Genomic DNA, 16,199 nt, shown 5'->3' on the forward strand with positions numbered 1-16,199 from the left:
ATGAAAAATGATTTAACTCAACAATTAAATTACAACAGATTATTCCAGTTAATCAATTCAGTTAAGATAGATTCAGTAGTTACATTTCAATAATTATGGCGAACTGACGTCACTAAAACTGAGTGTTTGCGTGTTTTAAAGATGACAATATTGGAAAATGTTGTATCTTAATTTTCATTATTCGTGATGAATAATAAGAAGGGTTCGTCAATTTAAAACAAAACATTGGATTAAGATATTTATACTTCCAATTTAAATTCAGAAAGATTGCCATTTTACCGAAAATATAGTGTTTAGGAAAAGTGTTCTTTTCAATTTTCCAAATGAAAGCACATACCTCTCTTATTTAAAGATAGAAAATAGCCAAATAAAAAAGACAATTTGTATTTTAAAACCATATTTCTTAAAACCAAGCGTTCGATGGGTTGGGTTTATATTATACATCGTGAAACCAACGACAAAAATAGATAGAATCATCATAAATAGAAATGTTCGTGTGATATCAATATCGATGCATTCTTGCTGGTAGGTACGGTTAGAAGCCATAAAACTATGTATGTGCTGTGTGGTTTCTGAGAGAAACGAAACAAACGGATTCATATTCGTATTGGTTCTGTTGAGCGCATACATGAAAAAAAAATGTTGATGTGGAATACGTGCTATTTAGACCGTTACTATGTTTTTTCTACAATTATTATTATGTTGTGTTTGGCAAAATCTTGGGCTTGATCGTCTTTGTAAAAAATTCACCTATTTCATTTTGCGGACAAAATTCAAACTGGAAGTTTTAATTTGAAATTAAATGTATGCTCATGACTTTGTATTTTAATAAACCCAGTCAAAATGAACTGCGCGTGTACATTACATGATCGCAGCATCAACAGTATGTCTCGTGACACGATCGATGAAAAGACTTGGAAGGTGTTGTTTGCTACGAAAGCAATAAAAGAACTATAAACACAATCCAATTATTGATTCCATTCTAGATCGCATCTTTTGTTCTGCGTCTGCCGAACTGCGTCAGTCGGTTTTATTTCTATTTCATCTACTCTATTGGAGTCGGTTTTTCTATCTGTCTCTGTTGGAAGATGTGTTTTGTATAGGTTAGCGGAGCAACATAATTGCCGTATTGTACACATTGGTTCGGATCCGTCAGTGGCACACATCTTCTTTCGTAACGTCTGTACAAAATGCTATTCAGCGGACGAACAAAATGAGTAACGAAAGAGAGAGAGAGAGAGAGAGAGAGAGAGAGAGAGAGAATAAAAAAAATGCGGTACAGAAGTACAACAGCAGGTCTGACTCTGAGAGAAGCTTAAACGGTGAATGAAGAAAGCAATGCGAAGCACAAGCATTTCCGATGGGAGAAAGATACAAAAAAGAATCGAAAGAAACAGTTGTTTTGTTGGAGCAACAGGTAAGCGAGACTCGTTTGCACCATCATTGAATACTCTGTGGTAGACTGCTTAGACGTAAGCACGTGCAGCTACGATTTTTTTTAAATTAAAAGAAAAATTCAACCCAACATCGAATTTCCAATTCAAGAGAAAATATTTTAGTGTGAGTTTTGATTTTATTTTTTAATTTGTGACAAAAAAAAATATTTTTGTGGTTTGCTGTGTTGAAATAAGTAAATTTAAAAAAATATATTGAAACTACCGTTAATTGGTGGCAAACGGAAAAAAATCATTTTTAGTGCACAACATTTTTCATGTTTTTGTTTTCTTTCTTTCTCGCTCTGGAAAGATGTAAATTTGTTCAACATTGATCGATTTCTCAAACAAGTTTAGTTTAACTTTAGATAAACTTTAGTTAGTTAACTGAATATTATTTCTTTCGAACAATCAAATGAGCCTTCGAAACGAACAAGCATTAAAAATTAGTTGTTGTTTTTTCACGGACTCATTAACTTCAATGATAAATTACTATGAGCGAAAAAAAATATGAGCGTATCAACCGCTGGCTCATGCAAGCCATCGTGCTTTGGTCACACCACACCATACCAAAGAAATTGGGAACATATACAGAAAATCGTTATCAAATCTTTCACAACAGCCATCGAAAATAGCAACAAAAATTACAAGTCAAGAATTCGATCGAATATGACTGGTTTATGAAAGTGCACCGTAGCATTCGAAATATTAAAAAAAAAGTGGCAGCGTCTCTTAGCATCTGACAAACAATCTCGAAACGAGCGAACACGATGAGTGTATGAGAGACGATACGTTGCAAATGATGTTGGCATGCGTGATTTTGTACACGCTGAATGTGTGCATGGTAACTGTTCGGTGACCTCAATTCTTATGTTAAATGTAACGAGATTAAAAATTGCAGTTTGATCACTCCGTTCGGCTCACTTAAGCAACTAGTCTCTATTTCATCTTTATTAAAATATTTTTTGGCATTGTCAGTGTTGTCGGCGCTTTATTCTCGTTGTGTGTTATCGACGTATTTATGTGAGTGTCTCATCACCGCCGCTCATAAATTCACACATTCTTTCGTTGCTACAACATGTGATTATTCCATTATGATAGACTTAGGATGACTATGCCTTTTCCATGTGCATTTGATCAACTGGAAAGTTTGCTTTTACATCTACGCGTTAAAAGCAATAAATCACCTTCATTCGTCTAATTTATTAATTGCAATGTGTGTGTATGAGAGAGAGAGAGAAAGAGTCATCAAAATAGCAGCATATTTACGTATGCACACGGCGATGCAGTGCAATTGTTGACAGAATTTGGTATTATCAACCAGATCATTTGAATGAAATATCGTTGCACGACACATCAACACGGTGAGAAACATAAGAGAAAATTTCGCGCAGCTAAGATTTCATATCTCGAAAGCAGCTAAATAGCTGCGAGTTGAAAAACCGGTGTATCATTTAAGAAGCTTTTGAGCTTGACTCGTTTGTAAATAAAAATTTCTCCCATCTATTTAATTTAAATACGCATATAAATAAAACAAATATCACCAATATGCTGTTGTGTTGTTGTAGAAACACGGTGAGATTCGCGGTGACAATGCTTTTTGCCCATTGAACAAATGTGACAGTGTGCATGAGTGTGTAAATTTGTGTCTTTAGCGATCGACACACAACGTTGTTCTTTCGACGTTCAGGGCCATTTCACCACTTTGCGTAAGCAAATTGTTTATTTTCTCTTCTTTTACGTTGAGATTCTTTGAACACGAAATAGAAGAGATAAAGTGAAATTATAATGTTGTATGAAATTTACTTTTCCATCTGATATACAGATATTAGAGCAGTGAGTTATGCTTTGAATCATTCAATTATGAATGGCAAGAGGAGAAACATGAGATATGGCACTTCAAACAGCGGTTACAATATTTACCATGTCAATATGAGTACCGGGAGAAATTTTAATGCACAAAAAATGGAATCCACGCCACTGAAACTAAGTAGTAGAAAATTTACTCTTTTTTTTAAACGGTACTTGTAATGTAAACTGTATACTCAATATTTGTTGTGTTGATAAAATGCAGCAGCTTTATGATAAAAAAGAATATATGGGCTTCATTTTTTAACCAAACTCCAGTAATTTGAGTAAAATGGTTCGAGTTACGCTGAATCTCAATTTCCATGACAAAATCATGGTGTTTTCGTTGGGCGCCACCCATCAGATTAACAAAGGCATAATAAGAAGCGGTGGATACCCAAAATGAGGACCATCAATTTACCGAACGCTTCAGTTGGAATTGTTAAACGTTCACATCGTTACTCATAGATATTAACGGATTACATTTTTAACATAATAATTAAAAAAAAACTCATTCATGAACTACAGTTTGAGCACTCAATCAAATTTTGTTTTTAATGATTTTATTTTATGATAAATGAGTAGGTTGGCAAACAATAGGCACATACGGTCGCTAATGGATTTATATACTCCAGGCTTTATTATTGGTTGGATTCAATTTAACCGAATTTGACACACATATTAATATTTGCTGCTCAAAATAACCACAACAACAACAACGGATAGAAGTCCATTGTGGTTCCGATAATTACGTTTACTTGACAATACGATTCTTAAATACAGCCGCTGGCATTACTAATCTGTCTTGTATTTTGTATTTGATTATAATTCATACCAACGATATTCATCGTCTCAAAAACGAAAGAAAATTCGATAAAACTGTAACAAGAAAGTAACGAAGAAACGAAAAGAAAAAAAAAGAACAACACAAATTTATGTTAGTTTGCATATTGTCAACGGTGAAAATCATTATGGAAAGAGAAAAATGAAATGTTGTACAAACAGAATCTCACTCATCTCTTTGTTATTCTAATTGTTTCCATTTTTCATTTAAAAAAAAATAAGCACATAAAATACGCATTTTTTATCGAATTTTGAATTTATTATAAACACATTGACAGAAAGATTCAAAAGATATTCTCACAAATGATTTCTCATATTTCGTTGTAGAAAGTGAATTCTCATTTCATTTACATGAAATAGAGATACGGACGTATAAAATTTGTAGGTTCTCATATGGTTGAAACTGAGTAGGTTCCAACGACTGTGTGAGAATTGCGGTCATTCTTTCGATTAGCCGTAATACAAACAATCGCCCACTTTTGATAGGAAATTCCATAGGCACACACACATATACACCAAGCAACCGGTTACTAAAACTATCGATGTGACAAAGAAACTTTCCATCAAATTCACCGGCATCAGAGCTAAACGAATCCGAAATGTGATTCCGTTGGATGGTTTCTTTTCATCTTACTTTAAAATCAATTACTCTAGCCATGGTGAACGCGTGATAAGTAAAACAATTCATGCCAAGAGAGTTACGCCCAAAGTTTACTATCATGTTCAACATTTTTCATTCAATCAATGTCCGATTTGGCTTAAAATGAGATGAGATGCAAACCGTTGTCTGACAGCAATATTTAGGCGTTCGCTGTTCCCTCTGGACAATTTACTGTCTCTTGCCAGCTATTCTTCTCACCCGAGCGTTCTGCTTTTTGCAGTATAACGCGAAGAATAGACGTAACACATAATACAACCAGAATTGAAGACGTAAAATGAACGAAAAGAAAGAATTAGAAAAAAACAAACAAACACAAATAACACAGAGATAGAAGAAGAAATACAAAAATTATGTGCTATGCTCACTCACTTGACTTTGAAGTTTCAATTGGATCGTTGGTGCGCTTCATCTGACCTACCTACCAATCTAAGTGTGTCTTGTTTACGTTAGTTGCGGACGCAAATAAATAACAAAATTCGACATACAACTCTATTTTCTTTTCTTTTTTTTTCTCTGCTATTTTTCTTTTCTTATGCGGTATCATTTGTGTGTGCACATTCATAATTTCAAAATTATAGTGTACTTTGGGAGATCTTGCTTACAAAAGCAAACAAAAAAAATGAAGTGCAAACACCAAATAGCACGAGTTTATTAGGTCCCATCCATATGCTCTATTATTATTCTGAATTGGCGAAACATGTTAAAATTCCGATCAAAATACCCATTTATCGAAGTCCTCTATTGTCCACAAGAAATATATCAATAGTGACGAAAGTAGCCAACGCGGAATGAAAGAAAGAGCGAGAGAGAATATTGTAAGACGCAATTTGGAGAAAGTCCAATGGTGTAAAAGTGTGCTATATTGAAAATGAAGATTTCATTCGCTTTTATGTAGAATCCAACAAATAAAGCCACTGATTAAATAATTTTACATTACTTGATCTTTAATAATTTTTGTTATCACAGTGTTTTAAAAGTGCAAAATAAGCATCCAGAATCGAAAAACCAAAAAAAAAGAGAGATAAACTTAAAAAAGAACTGTGTTGATATTGTACTCGCTGGTCTTTTACTAATGAATGAAACGAAATCTTGAATGGAACATTGACCGGGGCATCTGAAGTTTTGGATCCAGAACGAAAATAACTTTTGGACAATTTCGTGAAACTGGTTCAACACAAAGAAACAAATATTCAACGTCAGTGACGCCGGCAGAAAGAAGAGTAACAACATCAACCGAAAATATTTACGGTAATTGCTATTTAAAGTGTATCATTAAGTTTTCAGTTTCTTACCCTTTTTTTCGACTCTCGAATCATTTCGTTCTATTTATTTTAAATTTCATAACGCACACACACTTGAATCTAAGGCAAGGAAAAGTGGTTCGGATCGCGAGAAAAAAATAACGATCTAGCCCATTCGCAGCATTTGTTTTTATTTTGTTTTGCTATTAAACATTACAATTCACTGCGTCAATAAATCGCACAGGTGTTTCATCTATTCAGGTCGTCTCATTATTTTTTTCAGCATATACGAATCCATCTAATTTAAAATCTAATTAAAAATATTCCACATTAGAAAAAAATGATTCGTTCAGGCGAACAGTTCGCTTCGATAAATAGATTACAAAAAAAAATTGGGCACAAGCAATCGGCCTATGTCATTAGATATCTGATGTTTGAACATATGCCGATTGAATCACGGAACGATTTTAATCCAACGTGTTTGGGATTTGACGTTTTAAAACGCGCAACATTTGCAATCTTCAATTTATCGCGCGTGTGGTCAAGTAACAATTTGCCACGTACGTATAAAGATAGTTCGAGGCTGCAATAAACTGGAAATGCGAATTCAATTAATTTGTTTTGGCACGAATCCATTTGGTGTCATATGGATTTTATTTTATATTGAAATAAAAATTTGCATAAATAACATGATTTTCTAGTGTATGGATTTGGAATGAATTCGATTGGATCGTGTTTACCGTTAGCATGATGCCCGCTTTTGTCGATTCTATTGAATTTTCTTCCGTCAAACTTTCGATCAATACACACTATTGGAAAATAGTGACATTCTTTCGCTTTTATGTTTCGGTTTCGATCATTAATTGACGATTCGCTGTATAAACAATTCTACAATAAATACGTGCGAAAAGTTTTTCATTCTTCGTTACATGTAAGTTAGGTGTTATGTTTACCAGTTTGACTCGTTTCTTATGGGAAACATACGCTCTCTCGCTCCTATCCAAAGTAATGAACGAATGCAACCGTGGCAAAATCGGCTTTGTCATTTTTATGAAGGAAATCACGGTGTCGTGCGCGCTCGAATAAAAAAAAAGAACAAGTAAAAACAAGTTTTATTTTCACTTGAGAAACATTCAAGACTGAAAATTTTCGATCCATTCTCCGCGTATAATTTCGCCATGAATCTTTCTTTACGATGTATAAAGGCATGAAATTGATTTATGTCATTTAAAATGCCATCTCGGAGGCTTTTTCAAATGACATATAGGCGTCAAACGAACAGCCGAAAGAAATGACTATCAAAACAATAATATAAACTATTTGTATTGCTTTCAATTGACCAGGCCATTTAATTGACACAACAAAAACAATATTTAATAATAATATAATATGAATGTCTTGAACATTCAGTTGGATTTTGATTCAGGGACCACTTTAATTAACAATTCATCAAATTTCTGTCTTATTTTATAATTGGCTTTGTGTTAAAATACAATTTTCAGCATACATACCAGAGATATCAATCAAAATATGCGTTGGCAGAAAATATATCAATCACATTTTTATTTGGATAATTGTAGTAAAAATCATTTGCAATTAAAACAAATTAAAGCGGAACGAAAAAACAAAAAAGAAATGTAAAGTCTATGTAAAGAAATGAGCAAATCAACGGGCTTTAAACAAGTTTTTGAAGTTCATGATCAGATTCAGTTCGATACGCCTCAGTATAATTCGCATACGCAAATATGTTCCAATGAATAGTGCAACCGTTCCAATGCAGCGTATTTGCACCAGAAATGAAGTGCTCGTGACGAAAATCAACTTGTTCGAACTTTCAATAGAAATCCACCTTGTTTACCATCGTTCGTATATGCATTGCGTGAGCATGCAGCTGAAATCATGTACAATTAGTATATCTATCTCTTGAAAGCGCACAAAACTCACATGTGATACCTACTCTGCGGTTATATATTTATCTCTCTCTTTTCGCTTCTACTCTGCAGTTTTTCTGTTTGGAGAAAATCAACCGTTACACGTTTATTAAGAGTGAATAAGAGAGACAGAGAGACAGAGAGAGCGAAAAATAAAAAAAGCATGTACGGAACGAAAATATTTCGATCATGCTTAACTCGTAGATTTCCATCTAACTATTAGAGCATTTCAAATATGTGCACATGCTCGATGAGTAATTGGTATCCGTTTCAATTTTCCATTGATTCATTTGTGGAAGTGGGATTTGGTGAATCAAATATGTATTGAACGAAATTCTTTACATTTATCGAAAACAGAATTTGGATATACAAAACATTTATGAAACTTCACTCGAAACTGTTAGATTTGATGTATTGATTTAATTAATTCACACTAATCTCTCACAATATCTGATCGCTCGTGCGCATTTGCATCTTTATGCCGGACTTTCAAATCTGTGAAAAGATCATTTGCATCAAAATAACAATGAATCAATTCACATCAATCCACTCGTACACACATTATACTTTCTTGTCTCTTAGCTTTATTATGGTCAAACCACAAATCGCCTAAACAAAGGGGCTTTCAATTAGGTTTCAAATGGAACTTTGCGAATAGCTTTGTTAACATCCATTAAAACGAAATAATATCGTCAGCATAAAAAATGAAATTGATCCAAAGAATTTTTCTTTATTCTCAATGAACTAAAATGAACATTCAAAGCCGTGAATATGCGTGAAGGAATGGAATCGAAATCATTGTCTTCTTTCGTTGCACGTTTTTTTCTTCTAAGTTTCACTATCCAATGTCTTGAAAAAGAAAAAAAACACGGGCGAAGTAGCGAGAAAAAAAAATAATAATCAGAATATAAAATTTGAAATGGAAAGTATTTGTTTAAAGATTGCTGACTCACTGAAATTTGAACACACGAACTTCGCAAAAACACGTTTATTTTTGAACGAAACAAAACATGTTTTGAATGAACAGCAAGCATTGAAATGCATCTTTTCACCAAAGTAATGACTACGGTTTAATTTCTATAGTTATCCAAATTTTGGAAGAAAACAAATTCGTGAAGAAAGTGAGTTCATTCACTTTCTTCGTTCCACGGCGCAAGTCGCGGCGTATCACTGCGGTCATTTCAACGGTTATATATTTTTTACGAATTAACAAGTTTTTGTGGTATAAACAAAAATCTGGTTTATTTGACAATTTCAAACAGCATATGATCTTGTCGGCCAAATGTGTTTAAGTGTTTACTGAACATTTCTTCAGCATCATCAAAAAATAACAAGTCTATACATACATATTTTTATGCCATTTAAGTCGGTTTTTCTGTTTCTTAAATGCATCTCGTGTATATTAACACACACTTAAAAAGCAATGCAAAATGATGGTCAGAGATTAGAACAAAGCAATTTTTTCAACAATAGAATTATTATTTTGGAATTACTTCATCTTGATTGCATGAATACTATAGTGATATCGTTCGTGACATGATACACATAGTAGACGATATCATGCAACACAATTGTCAGAATGTTACAATTGAAAGAGGAATTGAAGAGAAATTAACAAACAGAATGGTTGATTATTTCATGGGCGTGAAAACAATGACGAACAGAATGATTTTTTGCTCAAACACAAAATCAACAAAACAAAGCTGTGTACATGTAAAGTGAATCTAATATTTTTGGTAGACAAAATTTTGCATGACACACTCCACTCACACGCCATTCGCATATGAATCCTATGTTAGTTACTTCTATGTTAAAATTTTTTTCCGAAAGATAAAATGATTTTGTCACACAAAATGGATAAAAAACAAAGTTAAAAAAAAGTTTCTTATAAAGTTAAATTAAGTAATTGAACTGAAGAATTTTCTAAAGAAATTTTTTACAAAAAAGCCACAACTCATTGGTTGTGTTCTGGTGCTTCATCTCCCGGCCATATAAAATGGTACAAATAAAACCAAATAATAATATTTTTCTGATCGTTCGCAAGAGCATATTCAATTAAGACGTCGCATGCCAACGGCGAGGTAAAGCCAAGTAATAAAAATAGATATTTCACATTAACTTGGCACTACATCGGGAAAATTCTATATTGTTATATTAGAATGATTATGGCTATGGGTTATTTAATTTCCTTCTTTGGAGCAATTCAGTAGCTCGTCTGTGCGAAATGGGCAACACAGTTCTGTAGTAATTCACCTGTACGATCAGACTTCAAACCAGTTTGAATCAAACGAAGAAAGAAGAATGAGAAGAAAATAACTACACACAACAATTTATCAACTTCGAATGAATAAAACAATTCAAATCATTTATTTACTTCTATGTTCTGATATTCTCTATTCTGAAATTATCAACTAAAGACACATAATAAATAATAAGTATTGATTGCAACGGTTGATTATACCAATAATTGACTTCGCGAATGTTTAGTGAAATGAATGAATAATTTCAGATCGGTTTATTTGCTGAATAAACTATGAGTTCATGTCATAAAAATATTTTTTTGCTATTTTATGCATATTATAGAATGCATGGGTGAAATCGGCCATTTCAGACTATCGCGGGTGTTATCGCTCAGCCATATAAACTGGAACATATGCCCTGCACTTAATCATATTAATAAATACCGTTAATATTCATAACGTGAAAAAATCAGCCCATCAACAGCTGCTTATTTTCTCATATAATAACAATGGTGTTTGAAAACTCATTGTGAAAAAAATGTTCACAAACTTTTCCATGTTTTCCAGCCGTCTGCTCATTTTAATATCGAGAATTATATTCAAATGAAAAGTATTTTCATGTCTCTATGTCAAATTACCATAAAATCACCTGTGAAGAAACTTGTCGCATTTTTATGGAATCTGGGCCGTCTGCGTAGAACGTCAGAATATCCAGTATACAATTTTCAATGAAATTTTTCCAAAGTACTATGAGCTTTTTTTATTGCTTTAACTTGATGATGAAAATATTCTTCATTTGTATAAGAAAAATGTGTAAGCGTTTATCTACAAAAGATGATTAGTTATTTACGAGAAATGAAATTTTTTTTTTAAATAAAACTATTTATGGCTTATGCCGTATAAATTTATACTCTTTCTACTGTTGATCTATGAACAATTTATCAAGTGACATCAATTGAAAGTGTCTTCTTCATTTTCTTTTTCTTTTCAGATTCATATTTACAGAATATAATACAAAAATTTGCTCCAAAATGTGGAGCTCCCACAGAGATCCTACGAGGTTGTGGGATCTAAAAACCGTTTATATAATCTCTAGTTTTATGGTAAGTTAAAAATTAATAAATCAAACAAAAAATAAAGTATAAGCGAAAACAAAACACCATGATAGCTTTGTTATTTATAACCACGGTGTCAACGTCAGTGCGAACATGATATAAAGTAATGCGATAAAACTGTTTTTTTTTTTTTTTTTTTTTCATAAAATTGATCATTGTCATGTAAAGAATGAAAAGAAAGTGGCAAGACATTTAAATATTGCCGACCATATTTCAATTTATTTCGCTTAATTAATTTAAATGGTTTAATTCTCAAAAAATTCATAAATCCCATATTTTATATAAAAAAAAAATAAAAAGCACAAACTTGGAAACGTATTATGGGACAAAATTATTATTGACATTAGATATTATAATCATTGTATGATAAAGTCAAATCTTTCCGGATCTTGTAGAACGTAAATGTTTGACGGGATTAAAATAATTCTATTTTGACACTTACAGATTAATTTAGTATTAGCTGGTAACGAAATATGGCCCCTAGATCGACCAGATGGAATGCCAACGATAAATTCTTTAGAAGGTGATTTGATCAAAAACATAATGTTAATATTCATGTGAAACGTAAAATTAATTTCGTTCATAATTTTTTTTCATCAAACATTATCCGTTGAATTAGTTATGTGCGGTAAGGATCACATGGATGTGCATCTATCATTTTCAGCCCCATTTGATGGTATTGTGAGCTCCAAAGGTATGCTTATATGACAGACTTCATATTCTATTATTTTTCGTTTTCAAAATTATGGTGAAAAGATCAATATTGTATTTTTTTTCGCATAAAATTGGAATCCATTTAAAAAGAGAAATAATATATATGAGATTGTCTTCGGCGATTCATACGCCACTTGTTTCTTTTGTTGCTGTTTTTTTTTATCGCAAAAATATCAAACGCATTCATTCCTCTTTTCTGTTCTCTTCTTATCGCATCGCGACGGAATTATGTAGGTCAACACAGCGATCCGAGATGTATTTATGTGCCTCCATCATCGGGAAAGACATTCTATGCATTTCGGATAGCGTATGCACGGTGTGGAACAAAACCGGATTTAAACGGTCAATTTTATGAAAATACCGTACGTAGACATTCACAGTCGCTTGATTAAGCGATTTGTTGTATTTACGACGATACTTGTTGCATTTTATCTTCATCGATTCCAAATTGGGGTCATTTTTACTGTAAATATTGGCTTAAGCACTATTTTAAGTATGTTAACGGGTTGAGTTTACCATCATCGCATGCGCAAAATACTAACAAATGTCCTTCATAATCACAAATTATTTTATTTCATTCAAACAAAAAATTGGAGCAAACACTGCATACATTATTGACGACTATTATTGTTATTGATTCTAAAACGGTGTATTCGAACTAAGCTTTTTCTTCTTTTTTCTTTGTAGTAAATGATTTTCTAAGAATTTTATAAAGTTTTTCCATTAACCTTTTTAAATGTTATTTGCAAAACATTGAAAATTTTCAACATTAAACATAAGAAAGTTGATGAATAGAGAAAAAAAACGAGAAAACTGAGTTCACTATCAAAAAACCAATAATTAGAGAAATTTACATACTGAGTTTACTCGTTAATTTCAAAATTATTATTGATAGGTCGATAACTTGATAGCATTTCGTTTTTGCTTAATGGAAATTTCATATATTTAATATATAATTTCGTTTAGATTGTTATTCAATACGACAAAGATTTGCTCGAAGTTTGGGATGAGGCAAAACGACTACGATGTGAATGGTTCAATGATTATGAGAAGACCGCATCGAAGCCACCGATGGTTATTGCTGATTTGGATGTAATACAATTGGACTTTAGAGGTAATATTATGACTCTTTTTTAAGGGAACGATCTGATTTAATGTTGACATTAACCTTATTGATTTGTAGGCGATAATGTCGATTGTTGGATGGAAATACAAAGTGGTAAAGGTCCATGGGCACCCCCTGTAAGTGGTATTGTTCCGATTGGATCCACCTTAACTCTTGTTGTGGCTATTAACGACTACCGAGGTAATTAATTTATTTTCATGATGTTGATCTTCATCTGTTTGTTGGAAAATACATTTTGTAGTAATTTCGAGATAATTCAATAAAGCCTCCATTAATTTAAAAATGAATGAATCATTTCTCACGATCTACTTTGAAACGTTAAAAAATGAATTTTTGGAGCAATCTATCTAATTTAACCACAATGATTGATTACTGTGAATAACATGCCATATGTTTTCAGGTGAATTTGATATGCGTGTAAAATCGTGTGTTGCGTCCGATGGTGCCGGTCACGTAATAAATCTGTCTGATGAGTATGGTTGTGTTCTCCGTCCAAAAATGATTTCGCGATTTTTGAAGGTAAACGATGAAGAAATAAAAATTGTATTTTTTTATAATAATAATCGAAATTTGTATTGAAGGCTCGCGCTCCCGATGAAAAAGCAACAGTTATAACTTATGCATTTTTCCATGCTTTTAAATTTCCGGACGCTTTAAGTGTGCATATCAAATGTAAAGTGGAAATTTGTCGACACGGTTGTTTAGATCATTGTCAAGCGACCGGAAGCAATGAACGTCATGATATAGTTGAACAAGAACTGATTGAACCGGCAATTGAGCACGAAAATAATCGTTTGGATGTCGATCATCATAACGCAGTTCATGACAATATCGATCAGGACAGTGACATCATCGACGACGAAGATGAGGAAGAAACATCATTCTATGATCAAATTGCCGAAGTTGTTGGTTTGAAGAGCAAGAGTAATTCAAAGGATGTGTCCAGTATATCCGAAAAGCAACAGCAACAACATCAACATGGACCAATGTTAGAAATGCAACCGCAGCATCATCATCATCATCAACAACAGCAGCAGCAGCAACAACAGCAGCAACAACAGCAGCAACAACAGCAGCAACAACAGCAGCAACAACAGCAGCAACAACAACAACAGAAACTTCAACAACAGATCCACCAACAGATTCAACAAAAAATTCAGCAGCAAAAACAAAATGAAGAAAAACCATTACCACCGCTACCACCACAACCACAAACACAACAAACTCAACAGCCACCACAATTTGTTCGAACTGAAGTTGATCAACCACAGGCTCAGGCACAGGTTAATGAAATGTCGATGAATCCACAAAATCTTGCATTACAGCAACCGACATCCGTTGCCCCTGAAGCACATCAAGTACATGAAGTATATGAAGATAATATTGATGATATTTTGCCAGAAGATCCACCAATGCACGAAATGTTGCGTCAGGCATATCTTGAGGCGAAACAGGCACAGGCAGAAAAGGCAGAAAAATTCCCGCAGGGTATGTTCAATTCTTCATTAAAATAAATAAAATTAAATGTTATTAACATAAATATCAATGATATTTTTAACAGGACCACGCCACCTTGGAAAAGATCGAATGGGTTTGCCACCAATGGCTGGACCAAGATCATTAAATCTTGGCGAAGAAGTTCGTCCATTTTTCCGCACATTCACAGCCGCAAATCGAACATATCGGGCTCGACACCGACGATCCGTCGTTGTGTCCGATCGACAAGCACGAAGCGCTGATATTGGTGTGACTGGTGTATTTGATGTTATTTCGGAAGCTGATTTGGCATTCAGTCCACGTGAAGGAAAACAAGAAACTGAAACTGTATTCCAAGGTAAAATCGCAGAAGAAGTTGTGTATGGCATTTGTATGCCGGTTCCGGGCTTCAGTGTTCTATTTATTTTGGTTACATCGGCAACCGTTGTATCTGCTCTCATTGCCGGCTCGCTACTCTACCGCTATCAACTGCAGAAGGCTGCTTTTGAAGCACAAAACAACAGTATGAATCCCCATACATTTGCATCTTGGATGACCCTTCGACTATTTCGCATGAATAATATACATGCGTGCGATGCCGGTGTTGGCAATCCCGGTTTAACAACGCCACAGTAAGAAAACAACGCAACATTTTCTGTAAACATAATAAAAGAGTCATGCCACCAAATTAAAATTAGAATTTTCATGACTTTTGACTGAATATCTGCAATATTAACGCAAATGAAAGCCAGAATTTGCCGGATGAATAGCAGTAAAAAAAAACGACATGAATATTAGGATTGAATAGCAAAACCGCCAAAGCATTTCACTCTGGCCAATCACCAGTTTATTATTTTTCATTTAAAATGTCAGAGAGCAATAGAAAGAGGAAGAAAAAGCAATAATCAAAAACTAAAGAGATTAAGCCCGGCTTTAACAAAATAAAAATAAAATTGAAAGAAAATCCATTATTCATAAGCATATAATAAAGTTTTTAATGCTTTCATAAGATTCATATTCGATATAAAAACTATTGATGTTGTTAACATTACGTTTGTTCTGCCCATAGATCGTACATAATTTATTTAGTTGTAGACTTTATATGAATGAATTTGATAAAATGAACCTCTTCAAATATAAAAAAATTGAAAAAGTGTACCTATCGAGTTGAATAATAATCAAACAAAAAGTTTAAAAGAAAGCATTGTTACTAGTCTTTCGTGTGAAAAAAAAAAAAACATTGAAGATGCTTCATTCATTTGCAAAAATTGTGCGACCAGTCGATCGACTTTGATTATCTTCTAAATGGAATGAGTGTTCATTAGCTTGGCTGGGGCAACACAAAATAAACATTTCACCTTATATTTACTTGGACGAAAAAAAAATTCCAACGTGGGCAAAAGAACATTTTGAGAATTTGCCATTTGAAATTCACAATGAAGTGACATCTAGCTAATATCGAACAACACTCACTTTATTGCAGCAAATATGGCAAATTCTGATTGGTTTTTCCGAATCTCGCGCTCTATTACAATGTTCAATCAAAAATCCTATTATTTAGTGAAAAGAAA

The 16,199-nt window shown here is 33.3% G+C and overlaps 1 protein-coding gene across 2 annotated transcripts; it reads left to right on the plus strand.

Moving 5' to 3' along the window:
• The first annotated feature begins 1,436 nt into the window (after positions 1 to 1,436).
• On the plus strand, positions 1,437 to 15,897 carry LOC116344205. 2 transcript variants are annotated; one of them, XM_031772651.1, is made up of 11 exons: positions 1,437 to 1,560; positions 5,752 to 6,033; positions 11,189 to 11,300; positions 11,757 to 11,835; positions 11,932 to 12,006; positions 12,261 to 12,388; positions 12,993 to 13,140; positions 13,210 to 13,332; positions 13,553 to 13,671; positions 13,734 to 14,640; positions 14,714 to 15,897. In XM_031772651.1, the coding sequence occupies exons 3-11, from the start codon at positions 11,229 to 11,231 to the stop codon at positions 15,262 to 15,264; spliced, it is 2,202 nt and encodes a 733-aa protein (XP_031628511.1). In that variant the 5' UTR covers positions 1,437 to 1,560; positions 5,752 to 6,033; positions 11,189 to 11,228; the 3' UTR covers positions 15,265 to 15,897. The 2 variants fall into 2 exon arrangements, with proteins under 2 accessions (XP_031628511.1, XP_031628512.1); XM_031772652.1 differs by lacking the exon at positions 5,752 to 6,033 and having other exon boundaries at positions 1,448 to 1,560.
• Positions 15,898 to 16,199: the final 302 nt, after the last annotated feature.

This window comes from Contarinia nasturtii, unplaced genomic scaffold (genome assembly GCF_009176525.2).
Source record: "Contarinia nasturtii isolate CC-2019 unplaced genomic scaffold, AAFC_CNas_1.1 Cnas_scaffold_1037, whole genome shotgun sequence".
Classification (NCBI taxonomy): domain Eukaryota; kingdom Metazoa; phylum Arthropoda; class Insecta; order Diptera; family Cecidomyiidae; genus Contarinia; species Contarinia nasturtii.